The sequence below is a fragment of the Lepidothrix coronata genome, unplaced genomic scaffold (genome assembly GCF_001604755.1).
Source record: "Lepidothrix coronata isolate B3197 unplaced genomic scaffold, Lepidothrix_coronata-1.0 Scaffold9, whole genome shotgun sequence".
NCBI lineage: Eukaryota > Metazoa > Chordata > Aves > Passeriformes > Pipridae > Lepidothrix > Lepidothrix coronata.
In genome coordinates this window covers 5,636,924-5,660,128 of record NW_016690189.1, presented here as the reverse complement: position 1 = coordinate 5,660,128, position 23,205 = coordinate 5,636,924, and the positions used below count along the sequence as shown (strand labels likewise).

The 23,205-nt window shown below is 34.7% G+C and overlaps 1 protein-coding gene across 2 annotated transcripts in view; it reads right to left on the bottom strand.

Annotated features, from left to right (window-relative positions):
• The window catches only part of TMTC3 (transmembrane and tetratricopeptide repeat containing 3), a 57,677-nt gene that overhangs the window by 3,982 nt on the left and 30,490 nt on the right, over positions 1-23,205 (bottom strand). Inside the window, exons 16-19 of one of the 2 annotated variants that reach the window (XR_001873059.1) lie at positions 20,155-20,328; positions 15,594-15,710; positions 6,935-6,996; positions 5,417-5,486 (exon numbers count right to left, since the gene is read on the bottom strand). Coding sequence is in view for 1 of the 2 variants with exons in the window: in XM_017804435.1 (XP_017659924.1) it covers positions 20,324-20,328 (5 nt within the window). In the remaining variant the exon portion in view is untranslated. Of the gene's footprint in view, positions 1-5,416; positions 5,487-6,934; positions 6,997-15,593; positions 15,711-16,165; positions 20,329-23,205 lie in introns of those variants that run through there. The other variant, XM_017804435.1, reaches the window with a different exon arrangement.

The window sequence follows — 23,205 nt, the reverse complement described above, 5'->3', positions numbered from 1 at the left end:
GAACAAAGGCAACGTTAGCTTTTAGAACAGAGAACAAGGTACCGACTAAACTAACTGTATCCTTAAAGATGCCAGACACAATTCTAGGAAGTTTGTAAAAATATCCATTTTTAAAAAAGAATTATGTATAGAACATCAAAGAAAAAATCTTGCCAAGATTTTAATTAACTGCTGCAAATCATGAAATCTGTATTTCATTTAGACATTTTTAATTTGCCTGTTGCTCTGCTCTTACACCTAACAAATATATTCACATGTATACAGTTGCCAGTGTAACTGCTTCTGCATAAGTAATGTAGCCATGGCATATCTGCAAGTATTTTCAAAATATAAGTCCTACCATCTCAATTATTTGGATTAATTTTCACATGAAAGCTATACTTTTCAGTTGTCCCATACAACAGAAATTTGATTTTTAAAGGGGAAATCAGAAATCCTTCAATTTCTGCAATTACTCTATTCTCCATTCTCTAAAAATATGTCCTTTCATGTTGACAGTAATGGGATCATACTAATACAGCTTCTAGACAACTTTGTGAAAGAAAATTACTGTTATATATGACATAATCAAAGAATGACAGAACCATAGAATGGCCTGGGTTGGAAGGGACCTTAATGACTTGACAGGTTACAAGCATGGCAGCTGCACTTGTATGTCCTTCATTTGCACAGAAGGTTGAGGGAAACATGACTTTTCTTGGAGAGAAGTTTAGACAACTGTCGGCTCTAAAGCTTGAAGAGAGACACTAGACAATAATGTTGAGGCACCAAATTTTGCCTCATTCAGATGAACTGTAGGCTGAGATCACTTCTTAAATGACATCTGTCTGATACACTTGGACTAGAAGATTTAATTGCTTTGACTCATCTCACTAGCACATTGTTTGTCATGTTCAAAACAGATCAGATCTAACATCCACTTCCCATACCATCTTCCCATTAAAAAAACCCATCAGTAACATGCAGAAGTTCAGAGAATCCTAGAATGGTTTGGGTTGGAAGCGACCTTAAATATCATTTCCTCCCAACATCCCTGCCATAGGCAAGGACACCTTACACTTGACCAGGTTGCTCAAAGCCCCATCCAACCTGGCCTTGAACACTATCAGGGGTGGGGCATCCACAACTTCTCCAGGCTGAACAACCCTAACTCTCTCAGCATATCTTCAGAGGATAGGTGCTCCAGCCCTCTGAACATCTTCATGTCCCTCCTCTGGACTTACTCCAACAGGTCCACAGCCTCCTTACATTGAAGGCCCCAGAGCTGGACACAATACTCCAGGTAGGGACTTGTGAGAGCAGAGAAGGGAGAATCACCTCGCTTGACCTACTGATTACTAACAGTAGTTCTCCTACTTAATATTATACTAAAAAGATGGCTGTGATATTAAGTTTTGTTTTTTTTTTTTTTTTTTTTTTTTTTTTTTTTTTTTGTTTTTTTTTTTTTTTATTATTATTTTTTTCTGAGTAAAACATTGTCTTAATTTAATTTAAAGACAGACCCAATAACCAAATTCTAAACCAGTACAACAAATAACTACAGGTTAATAAAAGTATGAAAATGTCATATATTTAATTAAATATTAATTCAATTTAATTAAGGTTGTCAAAGAAGAGGCTCTAATTGTAATGTTTAGGTAATGGTCATTTAAAAATAAAATATTATTGACGGAGAAAAGATAAAGCATTCATTAGCAGGGCTAATACACTCTGCCTTTGACTCAGTCTTGGCCATGAGACTTCATCCATCTAATCCTCTGTAAAATCCTTCACAGTAACACCTACACGAAAAAATAAGCATGAATCTTTCAGTTTAAAAATTCTTCCTTTCATAGGATCATATTTCCTTTGGTCTTCAATAATCCTTAGGTGTTGGGTTTTTTAAAAAAATCTTGATTCATTTTTCTTCTTCTGGAAACCATACAAACAAACAAAAGAATTGTAATGTTTCTTCATGCAGAAACACTTGTTATTATAAAGGAAATAAAATGTTTTGTCAAAAACCTTAATAAAGGCCTCTGAGTGCAAGAAACAAGAATTTAGCAATGTCAAGAATAGTAATTAATAGCCTTCCTTACAAAATGAACCAATAATAAGTAAACGAGGTATGGGTTTTTAAGTGATTCTTAACTGATTTTGTTTGGTAATAATTAGTCAAAATCCTGAATTTTTTCTCACATCTCTTTTTTCTTATTTCCATTTATTTTGTTCTCATAATATTCATTAAGCCAGCATTTGAATGTGAAAAGATGATTTAAAGTGCAGTGCTTCTTCTCATCTGCGCTATCTGATTCTTTTGATGCCAATAAATGACTGTGTCAGAGTGCAGATCTTCTGACAAACATCATGTATCTTCTCTATGCCCAAGAGACTGGAATCTATGTGATAAGCAGTCCCAGCATTTTAAAAGCATTTAAAATACTGTTCAGAAAAACATAATCTCAGTTTTTAAAAAGTATTATTAATTTACAGAGTAAGATTTTTTTAACAAGATCATCAGATACAATTCTGAATAAATCCCTTGTGTTTCATGTGATTACTTCTTTTCCCAACACATTCAGTCAGCTATGTTTACAGTGAGGAGCAGCAGGTAAGAATAAGGTAAAATACATAGAAAATAAAAAGAAAAATAAAATCCCAGGACCCTAAAATAAGAAATTTTGTAGCTGTATTTAATAAAGTGTTTAAGAACAGAAATATAAACCTCGTTTTTATTTCAAAGGATGGAAAAGCAAAATTTATCTTTCATTTTCTATAAATAAAAAATAATCATCAACTACATAATTAACATGTAATGCAAAACAGTCTCAGCTCTGTTGTCAATCTGCTCATCTCTGGAAGGTTGTTATGTGCAAGCACACTACAGTCTGCTGTAAGAATTTAGAGTCTCAACATGCTGGAAGTACTAAAGTCCCCACATTTTCTTAGTTAACAAAATTATAAATCTGAAGTATCATTATGCAGTCACAGTGCCAGCCATCAGCCTAGCTTATGCTTAGTGAAAGAGGGTTTCTATATACCTTCTGAAATTGTGGCCTAAAAGTAGCTCTTATTAGAACTATTAGCAGATTACTATTTTTTTTATTGCAGGTCTAATTCATCATTTACTAAAATATGCACTCCCCAATGACCCTTCTAAGAATCAAATAAATTTCTGAGTCCTTTTAGACTACGAAATTCAGATATTAGGTAGTTTTTTAATACTGGTTTTCTTTAAACTTTCTTAGAAACTAAGTTATTCTAACAATTTTTACACAATTTGGTAATAATGCACTGCATTAATGAAGTCCTTATTAACAGGAATGAGTCAAATGTGATTTCTAACCCCTGTTCCAATGACTGCTTAATATGAAATACTGAAGCATTCCTTGGAAGCAAACATTGGTCTGCTTTGTGGTAAGTGAATGTACTGACCAACTGACTCACCACGATTCAACTAATACTTTCTTGCAAGACAAGTAGTGCAAAAAAGATAGACATTTTTTTGCCTATCCCTTCTGTTCCCTCTGTTTGCAGGTCCTAAAGTTTTAAATCTTCCAGGGCTGAAATTTAAGTTTGTTAGCAAGAAGGAAAAATGCATGACAGGTTAGAGATGAGCTTTATTGAGAACATCCACGATAGCCATAGCACTAGAGCAGAGCAAGTCATCAAATGGACTGGTTCTGTACTGGCTCTGAGACTGGGGGAAATTAAATATTTGCTCCTCTTTATACCTTGTAGACAGATACAATCATTAGAACATAACCTCAAGGTGAGAGTCTCAAATTCTATCTGGGCAATATTTAACATCGTTTGGTATTTAACTGAGGATTTGTGTTTGTATGCTCCATACCAGATGAATGTGGAACACTGAATTCAGCAATTCATTTCAACTTTTTGATTTTGAGCATTATCTTCTGATATCAGAAAATTAATCCTGCTGATGATCACATCATTAATTTAGATTTTACGAAGAATTATTTTGTTTCTCTAAAAAAAATAATCAGCTTGTACAAAATAATTGTCATGTTTAAAAACCACCACGGGACACTGCCAGGAAAAATCAGGCAATTGAGATTTCTAGCAAGACTAGGTATAGAGAGGATGGCACTGAGAAAGTTGCCTAAACTCTATCTTCGCTTTTTAGATAAGACAGATTTGTCATATGCACATACGCCCTAAAAAAATAAGCAGATGAAACACATAGTTACTGGTGTTGGTATTAATTTCAGGGTTGCTTTTCAATTAAAACTTCTGATCACTATTTCAGCCAGAGCACAGATTCTGTTAGCAGAACATTAGGAAATGCTTTGTAATAAATCTAAATACTATATTCGAATTCCATTTAACATCAATATCAATTATATTATTTGATTTAAAGGCCTGTGCAGGAGGGTCATCTTATCTCAAAAGTCTACCAAATTCACTATTTTAAGTGGAAATTATTAGCTTGAGTCAATAATAATCAATAGGCCTCAGACATGATGCAAAAATTTTTAAGGCCTACAGAATACAGAGAGCAGAGTAGAAATCCAGCTGGATGATTTTGATGTTTGATACAGTTTCTTCAGTGCTCAACAACCAAATGCATTATAACAAATAAAAGTTCAAAGATACTGAAAAGTACTTCTGGAAATAAAACCAGACCAGAACTTTGAAGACAGAAACAGAATTAAATGAAATGTACCACATGTAGAATTTGTAGAAAAAACAAGATCTGAAAACAAAGTCAATTATTTGCTAAAGTAAGACTTGAGATCCCCTTACACAAAATGTAATTAAATTATAGTTAGTTAAAAGAAAAGTTGCTCTATCCAGAAGTTGAAATAGGATGAGAAAAGCCAAAGAAAATGACATTTTTCAAATTCATATAGCAAAATCTTTTGAAGAATGAAACTAAAGTTGTATTATTTCTTAATTTCTACTCAAAGAGGGCAGAAATACATGGTCTAAAGTGACTCAAAAGATAAATATTTATCAAGAAAGAAAAGAGCCTCATTTCATATCTCTTGGGAGATGAATCAAAACAAATCCTTTCATGAAATGAGTGTTTCCTGCAAAAGTGCATTATGAGCTGGGTTCTCTCTTAAAAACGTTAACTATATGTACTACGTATGGCTACACCCTGCTCTCAGGGTCTGCTATCAGTTATTCTAAAGTGTCATAGAAAGAGGCATTTTGATGATAAGCACCAAGTAAATTTGTCCCCCAAATTAGTACTAACACATAGACTAAAGAGAAAAAAAAAGGTAGGCCATGCAAAAAAAACCCCAAACAAACCAAACCAAACAAACAAAAAAAAAAAAACCAGAAAAACCCAAACAAAGAAACAAACAAACAAAAAACCCCAGTGCCTGCTGGGCTGCTAAAAATATTTCTGAAAATAGTCTGGGAGTTGGAATTACTGGGAGCAGGTTAGGGAGCATTCACTACTCACCTACGCAGATTTAATAGATGCAACACAAAGAGAAGTAAGGTACACACACCTCTTAGGAACAGCTACTTTACTAATAAGAAAATAAGAAAAGAAAAGAAACAATCTAAATAAATTCAATTAAATTTTAACACAAAAGAAACCCCTCCCAAAGTCTTAGTTATCACTACTATGGTATTTTCTGATTGTCCAATTCACAAAGATCTTCTAACAGAGATTACAGTTTCAAGATGTCAGAACAAGAATTAATCTTATCTCCTACAAAAAAGAAGATCAAAGTTTATTTCTCCATCACCTATAACAAGTCTTGCCTAAGTGCAGCAATTAAAAATCTTGTAGCGTTAGAAGCTAACTTCAGTCTTGTTTAAAAATTATTGATAGAAAAATTAAAGTTAATACCTCCTTAACAGCACTAAGTTGAATTCTTTATCTAATAAGCAAGACTCAGTAAATTAGTATGTTCCATTTTTGGTACTGTACCATGGCTTCTTTCTTCCCTTCTATTGTTTTGCTACTGCTTATGGCTTGCTAATGAAAACTGATTTCAGTGCTAAAGTGCACGAACCAAGATTGTGCAGTATAGTAAACTGGAAATAAGGAAGCAAAACCAGATTCATTATTCAGCTTTATCCAAGGTCTCATCAGAGATGAAAGGTGTTTCTGGGACTTAGTTGTACACGGGTAATAGTCTCCTACATTTTTCAGTTTTCAAGACTGTAATGAGAATAAGCTATAGTGTATTCTTGAGTTCATTTTTTAAATACAAAATCCTCTACTGCAGAAAATGTTGTTTGTTTCTTTTCCAGTGGGATTTAATAAATTATCCTTAATATCCTTAATGTTTTAGCTATTTTTTGTTTAATTCATATTCTTCAATTGTTAGGATGTAAAAGTAATTAAAACTTTCTTTGGACCAAAAAAATATTTTAATGTAAAAAATTAGAAAGCCTTTCTTTATATTTTTCTTAGCGGTAACTAATCACAGTACCTTAGTACCTTCCTATATTTGCACATAAACCACTAACTTTCATGTAAAAGAGGTATCCGACTTGTATTACACAATTTTACATTTAAATACCTGTAAATAAACATAACAATAACATTTATTTTGATATATGAAATACTGGCAAATTCCACTATCTTTCTCCCTGACTCAATGTTTAGAAAGTATTGCAGGATATTATGGGTTTATCTCAGAAGAAACTGAGTCATGCTTTCTTGTGACTACTAAAATCAGAACAGCAGAAGTAGAACATGAGAAGTGATGCAAGAGTTTGTTATCTATATTCAGAGACAGAAACTTGTTTATCCATTTAACCGTAGTTGCTGAAATGGGAATTTTTTGTAAGTATTTCTTAACCTTCATGGGTTACACAACTGATGCTCTTTTTCTTTCAGATTTGGATTATAGTGCATCACTGTATTTTAATGCATACATATTTTCATAGCATACTTGACATCAATTACTAAGTAAATCTTGCTAATGGCCCAAATCAATGTAACTTCAAAACTCCAACTTACTTCTTTTGGGTTTCTTCAGACTAGCAGGACTTAGAAGAATAATGTAGCCCAAACCAACGAACCTGTAACACAGACAACAAGTATTTTTATCTGCAAGTAGAAGACAGGCTTGACATTACCAAGATATCATGTGAAATACTGCAATCATAAGGGTTTTACTGAATAGCACTGAGAACCTAGCATGTGTGCCCTTGAACTATATGCTTCAATCAAAGTACCTTTAGAATTCAGATTTATGACTAAAGGCTACCTTTCAGTGAAGGCAAAAGATATTCACACATGACATTTCCAATAAACATACAAAGCCCCTGAAAACTGGGATTCTACTTTGACAGAATCTGTTTACTTTTTGAAAGTACTTTCCAGTAAATGGGAAGATTTTGGCTCTGACTCTCCTTGTATGTTTTTGGCTACTTCACTGCTAAGAGAATCAGCAAATCTCTGAAGAAGATCTGATTTACAAGGTCATTTACAAGCTTATTCACAAGGTCAATTACCAAGTTATTACAAGACTGGTGGCCACACTGCTTCCAGCAATGCAGCTTTTCTGAACCTGCTGCACATCCACCAAACCTCCTGGCAGATTTTCCCTATCCCAGTGAGACTGCTGTGTTGACATTGCCCAAAATGAATTGAACCTTCAAAAGTTCATTTGAACAAAACACAAAGCTCTATAAACTGGTTTTTTAAAAAAATGCTTTACTTAAGAATATTTGTTATTTATTTTACAGTCAAATAACTAAAATATGACTCTTACGAATAGCATAAATAATTTTCCTATGACCCTTGATATAATAAACTCTCTTTTAAAACATAAATTTTCTGAAGCAGGGGAGTAATTTTTAAACTATCTATATGCAGCTACCTCTTATACAGTGGGAATATTTGTTAATTGAAATTACTTATTTTTATTCACTGATTTTCCTAAGTGATTCTTTCCTCAGATCATCTACCACTTCTTGTATGATAACAGTGGTCCAGTAAGAATGTTGGTGTCATGGGTTCCAGAGTATTTCACAACCTGCCTTTAGAATACATGCACAGCTTCTGTTCTCTGAGATATAAGCAGACATCACTACCATCAAGAAAGAAAAGACCAATGTACTGACATCAATAGATACAAAGCAGAGATTTCTTTGGAATTTCATTAATTTCTCCTTAGTTCCATTGTGAGTAGAAAAATTCTATCTTCTAAAATTCATTGAAGGCAAAAGTCATGACAACTGCATTCTTTGCATAAGTTTTAACCTCTTCAATGCAAGTTACATATACAATATGCACATGGAATACAGTTCTGCTCAGAATAAAAAGGTAATTTGGACTTCATTCAGTTCACTAGCCAGTATTTCAAAGATCAGTCTACTGGAAAAGATTTCACCAAAATTTTTCATGGAGGGCAGTATCTCATACTAATTTTTTAAAACATTTGACCTTAAAAGCTAAGAACTTTTATTTTAGTCATGTAAAAGTGCAAAAAGAAAGAAACCCAAAGGTCACATCTTCACTGTTTGCTTCTGATCATTCAAAATAAGCCTAGTGTTTACTCTAACAACCTGACATCTCATAGACCTATCAGAAAAATGATCTGTTATGAAATCAGAAGTGTTGACCTCTACAAATCCAAAATAAAAGCTGAATCTTCAGTAAGGTCAAATAAACATAGTGATTATAAAGGTCCTTTGAAGAGTTTAACATTTCGCATACTGTTCTGAAATATGTACTACTAGCAGCACTAATTATGAACAGGCTAACTGTAACAAATTATGAACCAACACATTTTCAGCAGTCATCATTTAAGTCTCTTTGGAAAGTATTCCTCAGATGCTCAGTCTATTGGAAAGTTTCATTTCTGAGATGTACCTTTGCATATACAGGAAACTATTTATAATATTATTAAAGGTTTTACAAATATTCTTCATTTTATATTCTGCTGTCAGCAAAGATCACACATCTAAAGCATAGGTCTACAGAATTTGTGATTAGTGTCATCGAAATTATATTCCCTTTCCTTATCTTACATCCTTATCTTCTATATTATAAATACAAATGTTTTTAAAATTTCATGAAAAGTTTAATCTTTGAGCAGGATTTTATTTCAAAGTTAAATGAATTCATTGCTGACTGTAACTCTCAAGTATCTGCATTGTCAGATTGTTATAAAACCACAAGAACTTCTCAGTGGTTTTATAACATGGGGATAATGTGTTTTTATTTTGTATAACTCATTAGAGATTAAAAAGTCCAAACAAACACTATGATTTAACAGCAGAACAGTTTCTATGTATTTAAGAGTTATGAAAGAGGAGATTTAACCCCAGGACCTCCTCTCCTTTCAAGTCCTCTTGCTCTAGATCCCACACAATTTCCTTCCTCATCTGATTTCACTTATCTCTCTGATATGCTTACACAAGTTACTTGAAAATATATGTGAAAAACTGTATCATTAAAGGAGTTCTTCTATTTGGATAGTATCATTTCCAACCATAATTACTCAAGAGGAATAAAATAACTGAAGTGTAAGTCGAAGTGCAATTTCCATATTAATATTTTCAATTTGTTTACATAGTAAAAAATGAGGTATCTGTGAGAATAGCTGTGATCATGACTTAAGAAATCTTTTTTGGAAATAGTATTTGAATAGGGAATACAGTGAAAACTCTACATTCATTATACAAAATTCCACTTAATCAAAGTAATCTCTTGCACAATACTTATCTACTGAAATATCAAGATGATATTTTTTGTTGTTTACTTACTAATCTGAGTAACATGGCAGGCTGAGAAATACCGTAATCAATACTGTTACATGGCTCTCATTGTCTTATTGTGAGAAAAAGGCAGGCTATGAATCTGTAATGCATTATTTGATTGGAAACTGCCACCTTCAGCACAGTGTTAGATTCCTTTCATTTACTGTGGAATGAAAACAGGGGCACAATCAATTATTAGGGTGCAGCTAGTACACTGCAAAACAGTATCTTCCATCATGCTTAATTGCCTACTTTAGTCATACAATATCTTATCCATGTGGACAGCACAAATCTTTCTGAAAATTTCAGACTCCCACAGGATCTGATCAAATGTGCTTTTTGCTTTAAAAGTAAAGGATGCAGAAAAGAAAGAAAATGATAATCTAATAGTGCTGTGAAAAATAACATACACAGGCACAGACTCTCATAAGAAACTCATTAAAATGTATGAATAACAATGTGGTAAAACAGCCAGAAAACTTTTACACATGTATACATTATAGAACATACACATATTTGTCAAGTAGACAAAATTATATACTAATACGTAATATGTATGTGCATATAAATATTGCATATACATATATAATACATAGTTGTACACCTATATGTATAATTTCCCCTCATCTCTACCCCTCTACGGTTTTTTTCATTATACTCCTTTTGAATTACACTCCATTATTTTGGGAGTGAAAATAACCCAATAGATTTGTAAGAGTTGCTTTTGCCTGATACTTACTTGCCCTATCGTTATTATCCTTGTATTACCTTTTTTTCATCGCCGCTAATCTTAATGAATTATTTTCAATTACTTTGGCTGCCCATATCCAAGCTATCTCACTATCCCATGCTTTCCTATAATTATAGAAGAATGCATGATCTTTTTCATAGGTCTGGTAAATTTTTAGTGGATTGTTTGAGTGTGTGTGTCTTCTACACGAAGAGAGAACTTACAAGCATTTATTTGAACAGACATTTTCCCCTAAAAGAAAATTAAAACAAAACAGCTTGCTTTGCCAGATTCATATTACAGAACAAAGAAACAAAAAAAACCCTACTCTGCACTAGAAGTGACTAGCCTCCTCTGCCCCACACTTGGGATGAATTTAATCAAGATTCTTTTCTTGTATGAGACATATCTGGGGTCTGAGTTTAAAACAGACTAATTAAGCACTTAGCTGTTGTAGGTCAGAACTCTGAGATATTTAAAAAGCAAATCCTTATAGTCATCTGTTTGATTGCTTAAAAATGTCTTTTTGTCTTTACAAAATAAAGCATTCCAGACAGAAAAAAAAGTTCCACTCAAGCTCTTCTCTGTGAATATAGGAGACAATTAAATAAAAACAACAAAACTGTCATTTTCAATAAAGATGAGATAAAGCAGCATAAAAGATGATTCACGTTCTCAGATGTAATGTGAATAGGTCCAGTGTCAGGGGAATTCCCCTGACTCCTAACAGCTTGTGTCCTCATGAAGATCTAAACTAAATCCCTATTGCTTTTAATGGAATATTCTCAGGCAGAGAGTATGAGAAGCATGCCTCTGTGCAGACTTGAGGGCAGTCTCAAATCAAGAACCTAGTTTTAAACCCAAAACTTCTGCATACAAAGCAGATACAGTTGATATAGCTGACATAGCTGATTGCTAGAAACACAAAAACCAAACAAAAAAAACCAAACGAGCAACAACAACAAAAAAATAAAATCCCCAACCCCCTAAACCACAATAAAATTAAATGTCTTTTTCTTGATTTACGTTTTGTGCAAGGTTATATCTTCCCAATGCATTTTAAGAATGTCAAAGGGAGTAAGTCTCCACAGAAACACAAGCTGAAGTGTTTCCATCTCCTGAAGGCTGAGAACTGACCACTTCGGTGCCTTAATGGCTTGGGAACACACATACATACCCCATAAGATCTTGACAAGCAGAAGCTTAGAGTGCTGTTGAAGTGAGTCCAGTGTGCACAAGGAAGGCCTCAGCATGATATGACAGCTGAGCAGGGTTACTGAGGACCTGCACTTCACCCTTGCATCCCTCATGTGACAGTCAAACATTTAAGAAGCTCATGGGTCTAGCACATGAATTTACAGAACTGTTCAGAAACAGGTGAAGCCATACATCTTCTAGGAAATAAAAGTTTTGAAGGTCACTAAGACTTTCTGTAAAGACTGCAGGTAAGAGAAGAATAAATAGCACAATCCTTAAGGAAAAAAGTGGGAAAAGCTACAATATCATAGTAAACAGAAAAAAATTCCCTTGTGATTGTTAAATTAACTGTCTACACTGGCTTTGTGTAAGATAAATCTGAGGAAGAGATTTATTTACTTTTAAGAATTTGCTGAATAGAAATGGATGACAAACTGCCTGTATCCTTTTTTTTCAAATACAGACACATGAGGGTTTGGCTACAGCACAGCAAGTAGAGGCACAGGGTGTTTACCTGTCTCCAGAGGGAATCAGATCTGGAAAAGAGGTGTTTCTACACTGAGAAGGCACTGAGGGATGAATATTAGCACATGCTAAAGGTTTTGGATTAAACCTTTGCTGCTCAGGAAGAATATCTTAAATTAGGCACAGCATTTTATTTTTAAGTGCACATTCTCTTTGAGATTGTCATTCCTGAGTTGTGAATTCAGACTCACTTTCATTGGTCTCTTTTTTTTTTCCAACATGTAAAAGATGTAGCTGACATAAGTTTTGCTTAAATTGAAATTTAGCAAATTACTTCAGCAACCGTTTTCCCCCATATTTCCTGAATAGCAGAATACAACAGGTCCCACTATTGCATTGTAATTCTTTATTACCTTAACTGGTTAAAATGTTTCTAGAAAGAACTCTGTGACCTATGACTTACTTTTTGTATAAACTCAGAACTATATATAACATTAAAAATCAATAATAATAATTATCATCATCCAGTAAAAATAATACATGTTCAATTTCTTTTTAATTTACAATCAGTTTTTCATTTTGACTACTACTATTGTTATCATTATGCAGAATAAATATATTTTATTATATAAATGTTTGTAGCAAACTGGCCTACCAGGTAGAGGGCATGGAAGCAAGAAAAGAAATGGAGAAATCTGCATATTCTTCTCTAACTTCATATTACCCTCAATAATGGTTCACTCCAACGTTTTGTAAGGCTTTCACTACCATCTCCAAGAGATATAAATCAGCAATTATTTGCACCTTCATAAGAACAGAATTCTACTGCAAATTTTCAGTTAACTTCATGTCCTGCCCCATGAACTGCACCAGTAACTTGGCACACACAACTCTGTGGAACTTTCACATCAAAGAATTTGTCTTAACATCGAGTTGGCTCTTTGAAAAGTCCTTTATTTAATCTATAATAGAAGTTTCTTGATGCGAAAGAGTAAGATGGCAAAATAATTGAGGAAGAAAATAAATGAGCAACTTTAGAAAACTTTTCACTGCTGCATTAAGATTTAAGTAAAATTATAACCGTTGAAAACAGGCAATTTTAACGTGATCTAATTTTGTATTGTTCCATGCAGAAAGATTTCACACGTCAAATACATCAGTTTGCAATAGTCATTGTTGCTTTCTCAAGAGTACCTCTAATTTAAACATATGATCTGAAATAAACAGAAGATGGGATGCATATAATTTCATAGATGAGAGTGTTTTAAGTAAGCACAAAATTAGAATGAACTTCCTGGATCACAAAATGTAGTTCTTTATTATTACAGGTAGCATTTCATGCATTCACTTTCAAAACTGTTCATAGCCTTAGTTTAAAATACCTTTTTTTTCCCTCCCCTCACCAGTCTCCTTTAGAGATAGTATCAAAATATATCGTTCCAGTAGACTGGGCCTTTTACCTCATTTCCAATCTGAGTATATTTATAATTGTTTTCTCTCTTTTTGCTCTTGTACAAACATTGGCTTTTAGCCTAAATGGTAATATTTCTGCCAGTTTTTATCCTCCTACTGAATATCTTAACAAAGACATGCCCTTTTGACTTGTTTAGCCTCAGATAACAAGCTCTAGCTCTTAGCAGAAGACACTTCAGCTTTACTTATTCACTCAGCAGAGATTTCACATAACTGTTTTGGTTTGAATTTATTGATCTTGGACATAGGCAATCAAAATAAGCAAGTATTCCAGATGAGCATCACCAGTGTCTTTATTTCTACTGGAGTTAACTTTTCAACACAGTTATCTCATTATCTGGTTAAATGAACTCACTAATTTATAATCATGCTGTTATGTAGGACAGCCAGTACATTTCCACTTTATTTCTTTGCAAAATTCTAGCTTTCAACAGAAGTGTTGATACCAGTAGCAGGGTTGTGATGACCCACCCTTAAGGGGAAGTGTGCATCACTTGATATTATCTATTACTGAATTTCATCCCATTTCTACTAATCCAGTTGTAACAAGAGATTTTTATAAAACACCCTACCTTGTATTGACAATGCTTATATATTTATATTGTCACCAAATACAATCAGCATTTTTAGTGTATTTCTACCAGAGTTGTGCCTGACATTATTAAAGAAGTTCAGTACTAAGTTATTTTAGGAACATCACTAGTAACTACTGTGATATCAGATATTGCAGAACTGTCTGCTGCTCTTTCCCTTTTGCAAAGCTTTTATCCATCTGCCAATAATTCCACCAATTCTTGTCATTTGTACTTTAACTATTAGTTTCTCCTGAGCTGAATTTTAGAAAGATGATATCAACTGTTTTCTTCATCTGTTAAATCAACTATAAAATAGCATCTCAACCTACATAGATTGAGAACGTTATGGTATTTTACTTCCACCTTTCTCTATATTTATCCTATCCTTTTAATTGTCTTAGTATATCTGTGTATAAAATCCGCCTTTTGCAGAATGAGACATGGATAACAGCCATTTAATTCCACTTAATTCAAAACAAATCCATCTGAGTTTGTTTTTTGTTTTTGTTTTTAATGAAAAACTAGTTTTGGTTTGGTTTTTGGTTTTTTGGTTTTTGGTTTTTTTTGTGTGTCCTTATTTTTACAGCCATAACCTCTCAAACACTCCACTGTTTATCAAAACTCATTTTAATGAATGCCACCTTCTGCAGGTTCACAGCCTATCTACCTAAAAATTGGCTGGTCAGCATGCACACAAATATCCAGGTCCTACCATATCCTTAGCATTTGTCCTCTAGTCTGTATCTGCAAAGTCAAAGTTTCCCAAGCATTTCTCTGTCCAAAAACATTACAGACAAAATCTTCATCTATATTTATACAACCAAAACTGGAGCTACAACAGATAATAGTTTATTCTATGTTACTCCAAACAAAACTTTTCTACTTTTTTTCTCTCTAATGATTTTGAAGTTAAGAATAATATTTTTTATGGCAGACAAAAGTCAATTTCGCTTGCTATGGAGTCTCTGACTGTTTCTACTGCCAAATGGTTAGGGGAAGAGTTTAGGAATCATGCAAATAACACAGCAGTTTTTCTCTTGGTACATCCTACCAGGTTTTGGGAATTTGCACCAGTGTCTTCCTAAATCAAAAGTTGCATCATATCTCATAGATCTTCACTTTCGTGAATGTCGCTATTTGGTTCTTTAGGATCTTTTAACCGCAGCATCTTGCAATGAAAATCAATTTAATTTTGTGCTCTGTGAAGATCTTATTTTTACCAACAAAATTTTCATCCATTTAAGTCATTCAGACTGGTACTAAGAGAAATAAAGAAATGTCATTTCTGGTTCACCTTTACTGTAAATTGCATGATTCTTCCCTGGAAAATCCTTGCATAAGTGATGCTTGACCTTTGTGATGCCTTTGCATTAATTTAGTCACTGTTACCCTTCTCTGTACCTTTTACAATTCTAACATGTATGCCTGGACTTCACCCCCGTGGTATCTGTCACGGCAAAATGTCTCACCCTGGCTCTGCTGAAGTAGTTGGCAAGCAGTCCTCTTCTCACTGGGACACGGCTGCTGAAGAGTCTGAAGCAGGCAATATGTCTAAGGGGTGATGTGCCTCTGAATAGTATGATCATCTGCAAATGGGAATGCTGAGAACAATTATTTTCTTGCATTTAGTTAGAATTTCCCCTGCTGCAGCTTGTGTCTATTATCTTAAGCGTTATTTGCTTCTGTGCAAATACCTCCATAGAGTTGAAGATGGCAGTAAGAAGCCCCTATAACCTTGTCTCTTCAGGCAAAACAGAAAGAGCTGCTTCAGCCTCTCTTCACACCTCATATGCTACAGCCCCCAAACACCTTGGGTACACCACGGAATTCCTTTTAAGAGCTACCACACCAAATGAAACCATAGTCTATGTCTATGTAACCCACTTTCAGATACTGAAGGTGAATGCTTAGAAAAAGTGAAAAGCAAGTGACACTGATCCAGCGTATAGCATCCAGTACTCTGTGGAATAAACACGTCTTGACACATTGATTGTACCTTTGTACCCAAAAGTCTTGGATTTATGTTTTTTATTCCTCTTAACGCTTTCCAGTCATGTTGTTCCTGCAATACTCCAAACACGGTCTTCACAGCACTTTAACTATTTGGTGCAATTCTATGTACAGGTGCTTCAGGATTTATGCACAGTCACGCTGAATTAAAATTAAAAATTTGTGATTATGAGATTTGACAGTAACATTCAAAAGCAAATTACTAATTTTCCTTTAATTATGCAGTTGCAGATAAGCAATAAATCCTTAAGAAAAAAGTCACAGGCCTGGAGAACTGTTAACAAGCAATATCATGAAGATTGTCATATTTCAGTAGAATTAAGAAGCTTTCTAAGACACTAGATGCTTTATTGCTAGTTCCAAACATACAATGAAAATGCCATTTTTATTTATTTCCTAGTTTAGATCACCACATTCTTCCATGATGACAAATTTCTCAGGCCAGAGGCCACATCTTCCAGTGGTGTTATCAAAAGCATTGCAATTTATCCTGTCACATACAGAACAGGAGTTGGATTGCTGCTTAAGATTTATAGTTACTGGCCTAAGCTGTACCAAAGCTGCTACTAGGACTATGAGGATGACATTCTGTAACTTGCTGAATGTAGGACAGAAATACAGAACAACGGCAGCTAATTTCATCCTTATCTGTAGATTGATATAAACATGATCTGGAAATCCTGTTCTAGTTTAGCCTGTTGACTGAACGCTCTGCTTCTCTTTTTAACAAGAGAGTTACCAAGAGGTCAAGTACAAAGATAACAGCCTTCACCTCTGAAGTGATAATGAACAGCAGATGAACAAGTCTGTACAGTTGATGTCCCTGGAAGCAGAAACTCCTACCTTTTCAACATCCTGTCAGATCATGAGCAATAAAGAAATCCAGTGTTAGGACACAACAGCAAAAGTCAGTCACACATGGTGTTATGCTCTCTATATTACACAACTATATTGATTTATTTATGTAAGTCTCTACTGTTAGCTGATCATTTGTGTGATTTATGCAACTGCTTCACAATAGGTAATAACCTGAAGCAGGAACTTGGTCATCACTGCTTGTATGAATTTTTCTGCATTGCTGTTCCAAATAACAATAGTTTTGAATAATAAACAACAATGAGCACTTTTCATACTGAATGTTGAAATAATTGTGTTCCGGTTCTTTAGCAAAGTCTTACATTTGCAATTTATATACTTATATACTTTATTCATATGTATTTTAATCAAAAGCAAAGAGCAGAACACTGAAGATGCTTATTAGTTATATATAAATACTTTAAAACCTTCAACTAGCTCCTCTTTTCACCCTTCTGTCCTGGAACACTTGCAGTGTAAGAAAGTATCACTGCCACAGAAACAAAAAAAGAGAACAAAGAAAAGACAACCTAAAGATATTAAAAAAATACAGAGACTGTGCTACTGAAATTCAATCTCACCTTCATTCCCTTTATATAATTTTATTTAGTGCTGAACAAGAAACAGTATAGTAGTAAAAACAACAATGTAGCATGGTTTTTAGACTCTGAAGTTGCTTTATTTCCTCATCAGCTAGAAGGCTTAGGACATCCAGATATGGAACAGCCTAAGATAACAGTATTTGTTATTTTGTTATTAACTTTTTAAAACAAAATCGCCTAGATGTCTTCTTGCATTTCAGTTGCTTTCTGCTTTATGTATTTTTTTCTTTTTCTACAGTCACTGTGTGTATTGTGTTTGCAAGCTCAAGGATTATCTGTCAATTTTGTACTCAGAATTTTTCTAAAAAGCTGTTATTTAGGGGAAAAGGTCTTACAGTCAACAAAAAAATCAAAAGATAAAAGGAAGTCAATGGAAAGAGGGTTCCTTTTTATAACAAGAGAAAACAGTGCAGATAACTAGAAAATCTTTGAAAAATTCTTTTGCAGCATTTTAATTTCTGAATCTTTATAATTTCAGTGGTGCTTTTATCATTGTGCAATATATATATTTTTTATTCCAATCTATATTTTTCATGTATGTTGATCAGAAGGAAAAAACTCCTAAAACTTAATTATGCTTCTTATTTTTGCTTTTCATGAATATTCTAGACAATTAACTGTTTTGCACTATCTATTAAGACATGTGAAGACCTCTGGAAAGATAAATTTAACCCTAAATATTTGTACTAAAACTTTGATTATATTCACCCAAGTAAGCGGCAGAAACACAGTGTGACTTATACAAATAATACTTGGCATTACAGATCATACTGTAACTTCATGGAAACCCTCTCATATAAATACATCTAAAGAAGTACTACAGAATTCAGCTTATGTTTTTGCACAGTATTTGCATTTCATGAGATTTAAGCTTTCACATACCTTTCCATTGTCTTTATGTATTTGTTTGTAGCTATTTATTGTGGAAAACTGATAAATGTTTGGAGTTGAAGAAAGCCTAGCATTCCAGATCTGTTTAAAATTTACTCAAGGGGGCAGGAGGGGTATTCAGAAGCTCCCTTTGAACTTCTTTTACCAACAGAGAAAGTACTATATCTTGCAAACTGACATAATCATCCATAATGACTGATATTTTTGTAGATGAAATGAGCAGTCCACCCAAACAAACAAGCAAGCCTCGATTATTCACCCCGAGGCTGAGAAGTGATAACAACTAATTCCCTTCTCTATAAGCACCAGCTGTCAGAATCTCATTTGAGCTCTTGGTACTGGGCAGTCGGTGCTATAGACTGATGCTCACGTACAACAGAAGTACAGGACCGGGTTAAAAATTGTAAAGGTGAATGCATGTTCAAGATGGTATTTTAAAAATCAAGATTTATGACTTCTACTTTTGGTAAGACATCCTGTAATTGTTGTACTTTCCTCCTCCACCTACTCTCATTGTCCGTAGATGAATACACATATAATTAAAAATACCTTGCTATGTCTATTTAAAAAAGCAATACCTTGATAATTACATGTAAGGAACAAACATACATGCTAAATAGGTGTAGGATATCTGAACAGCGTGCTTTATTCCAGTGCTCACTTCAGCTCTATATGGAATCCTTCAAGGCTTCACGTTTCCAACAGTTACCGTGTAGAAAAGACTAAGAATTCATAGACTCATATAAAGCTTTTGAGTTGTATCACCCTCCAAAACTATATCAAATACACCGATTTGCCTGCTACATTGACCTACCAGTAACTAAAATTTTGCCAAGTATATATACATTTTTCCACAATGCCAAGGTCTAGTCTAGCATGCAAAGCCCCACCAATCCCAAGTGTTTCGATTTTTCTCTGTTTCTGTCAACATCTGCAAAAGGCTGAGTTCACCCAAGTAAGCATGTAACCTCTAAACTCGCTGTAAAGAAAGTCAGTGCTTCTGTATGAATGTTTAGCAAAAGACATTTACAGTTCTGTAAGCACTGGTGAGAACACAAGCTGAACAGGGACCTTGTACTCATTTTTATTGTATCTTTCTTATACTGGTAAAGATGTAGCAGCTAACAGTTGTTTGCATTATGCTGGAGTAATAACATTATATTAATATTTTATTTTAAACAGAACTCCTTAGTTCAGAGTAAATGGTATCCATAAAGTCCAATTCTCTTTCCAGCACTCTTTTAAAGTATGACTGCCAGGGAAGGTTAAATGTGTTTTTCCAGGATGATTTCATAGGCCAAGAAAGTTACATAGCTTTTTATGTCATTCCTGTACCAGGATAATTATGCAGAAAGTTCTGTGATTTTTTTTCTTTTTTTTTTTTCCAGTTTTGGTTTGGTTTTGTTACTCTTGTTTTTTGTGAGTTGATGTGTGTATGACTTCTTCTTGCTGTTCACGAGAGACATATAACGCACATGCAGAATCACTAATTTGTAGACAGGCACTAGACCGTAGAGAGCAGTTTTTTTCTAAGAATATTAGCTGCATTACCACTTACTCAATGCTATAAAAATAATGTCATATCCATCTAGGATTATTTAAAAAAAGAAGCATTATAATGGAGGTAACATAGTAAGCTATGTTATTTTGAACTCAAGCAGGAATATCTTACCTTTTTGTAAACTAGGCTGGAGGTTTGCGGGACAGGTTCTTCTTGCTCAGTTGGAACACTACACAGAATGTTACATTTTTGAAGGGAGAGGAAATGAGGTGAAGGATGGGTGGAAGGTGTTTTCCAGCCTTTCCATTCTCAAGCTTTCTTTCTAAGCAAAGCAGGATTCCTAGACTGAAAGTCAAAGCATAGTTTTGGTTACACAGCAGCAGCTGAAGCAGTACTTTACAGGAGTAGCAGGTTCTGCTGTACTTCCAGACATTGTGCCAAGCAAAGGTGGATTCCAGAACTTTCAAGAAAAAGCCCAGCCATGTACACTTAGTCAAACTGGGACCCTTCCTGGAGCTCTTCTGCAACCCAACGTTTGCAAGAGCCTGGGGCGGGCTGCTAACTTCCCAGAATTGTTTTGATCTTCACTGAGTCTTTCCAAAAGAAACTTCAGGAAGGAACAGATGCCTGCATGTTCAGTACAAAGTTCCATACCCTGGAAGAAGGTATGTGAGGAGCTTTAAATCTACAAAGCACAGCTAGGTCTTGCAAAAACCTCATCTGACGAGAGAGGAAGATGGCTGAATGACTGGGCCTGAAGAGCTGCTCTCAGTGTCCCTTGGTCTTGGATTGACCAACAGCTGAAAGGAAAGAAAAGCTGCTGATACGTTGCGATGGACAACCTACACGCATAGTGCCAAAATGTTTCAGGAGCTTTTGCTTTGTGAGTGCTTACTCCTCTTTCAGCAAACTGACTTTTCTCACTGCTTTGCTTTGAAATCCCATTAAACATGAGGTTGCATATCCCCCAAGCCTATGGTTCAGCCAGCTGTGCTAAATGAAGGTTAAGTTACACACCTTACTGTTGTCTGCAATTTAAACACATTTAGGGGGAACTAAGAAACCATACTGTTGTAACTCCCAGAAAACAAAGAACACATGCATCTGTTGCATCCCACGGGCACAGAACAAACCTGTGCCCCCTTGTGTGAGATCTTCCAGACTTGTCTGCTTCATGCCAGAGCCAGTGGGGAATGACAAGCTGGATGAGAAGTCTCTGTAGGTTTTACAGCTATGCAGGTATTATTTCCCAGGTTGAAGCCAAGACCCACTTAACTAAGATTTTAACATGTAATTTTCCTTATAAATATACAGAAATTACTGTTAGGTTCCAAGAATAAGGTGCAGTTCAGCAAGTCTCCACAGCTGAGCATAAATCTAAAACTTCCTACTTCTTTCAGCTAAAGGCTCTGGCAGCACAGGTGTTGCATGTTTTCTTTTCTTTATATGAAACTATCCATTCACAGCAATCTTCCTCTATGCCTACTCCTAGCTTGACTTTATCTCTTCCAGTATTGCCTAATCAAGGTACAAACTGGACTGCAAATGCAACAAATTTTCTGTCCCACTTAATCCTTTGACTCCAATCTCCAACACTCTGTACATGCCTTTTTGTAGGAAAATATTTCCCAGTCTTCACAAGACAAGACTACTTCACTGGCAGCTGATAAAAAACAATAGACAATTAAAAAAAAAGAGATCTGACCAATCATGTTTTTAACCAGTTGTAATGCAAAGGATAATATTTTGAAAATAAAGAATACTTGCAATACTTAGAAAATTAAGTCCTAGGATGTTTCGCGGGCAAAAGAGACAAAAAAAATTCTATACTCAAAGGTTAACCTACACTTGCATGTTGTCCTTCTGCAATGGCACTACCTGTAAGTATTAAAGTGTCCCAAATATATGCATGCATATCAAATTAATCCATATGTTTATATGAGTTTCTCTCTCTTTATGCATATACTCACCTGCAAAAGATCCAAAATCTAATCTGACAAATGCATGAGTCTGTACTGAAATTGCATGCACAAACGTGTGTAACACCTAAAATGCTTAGTGCAGCTGTACAGGTAAGTTTGAATAATTTTGTGTATGTATGCAAAGATGATAGAAGACATCTTTTCAGGTTTTTTCAGCAACCACAGCAATTGCATTTTATGGTAAGAGGGGTACAAGTTGTTTTAGTATGCCTGTCCCACTCTCAGAAATTCCTAATTCTTGCGTATTAGTGAAACTGGGAGTTCTAAACAGGGATGACATTTATAGTGTTCTTGCACATGATGATGGCAGGGAGGGGAGAAAGGATAAGTTGAACTGGAAGGGGAGAAACACCTGCTGATTATTCTGTTTTACCTGCAAGCAGACAAAAATGAATCTATTCTCTCTTTGATAATTTTGCTATGCACAAATGCTATTTTGACTATTTTTCACAAGTTATGCCACTTCCATTTACTGAACAGTTTTTCTCATGACAGCTTAATTTTAAAATGGCTGACACATCCTAACAGGCTAAATACAACTCAGCACATTGATGTTAGCAAAAATACTTGTTTTTACTAAAATTTCTTTAACAGAGACAAAGGGGAAATAATACCTGGTAACAGACTGAAAGACATCCAGCATCCTTCCATTTACATTCACCTGGTGATTTTAGGTAAACCTGATGGCACTTCTTAGCGTCAATAAATCTAACAGTTCTGGCTAGTCCCTAAAGAGCCACTTGGATGGTCAAGATGAGAGCAGCATGACAGAGGCTCAGATGCAGAAATCAAGAATGTGTCTTTCCTCCCCCCTTCAATTCAGAGACCAAATAAAAATGGTGACAGTAGGATTCTAGGAGCTCTTAATATAGAAGAGGGAAGAATCCTGATCTCCTCTATCAGAAAGTACCTTTTCATACTACTTAGTTCCTGCCATTTTCAAATGAACATTCCTTCATATTGTGCAGAACAATGACTAATCCTTTTGCAAAACAAAGGTTTGCAGGAAGACTTAATATGCAAGTTAAAGTTTCTATAAAGGTCAACATAGCAGCTATTTTAGTTACAAGTATTTGAGTTATTCACAGACAAGTGATTTTCAAGGTGTGGTCAACAGATTCCTGTGAGCACTTCACTACAAGTAGCACGTCAATTTTTTGTATGATGAACAGTTGCACACCATGCACTTGTTCCTGTCAGCTGCTTGTAAATCATGTTTTGTAAAACCCACTTCCCCCCC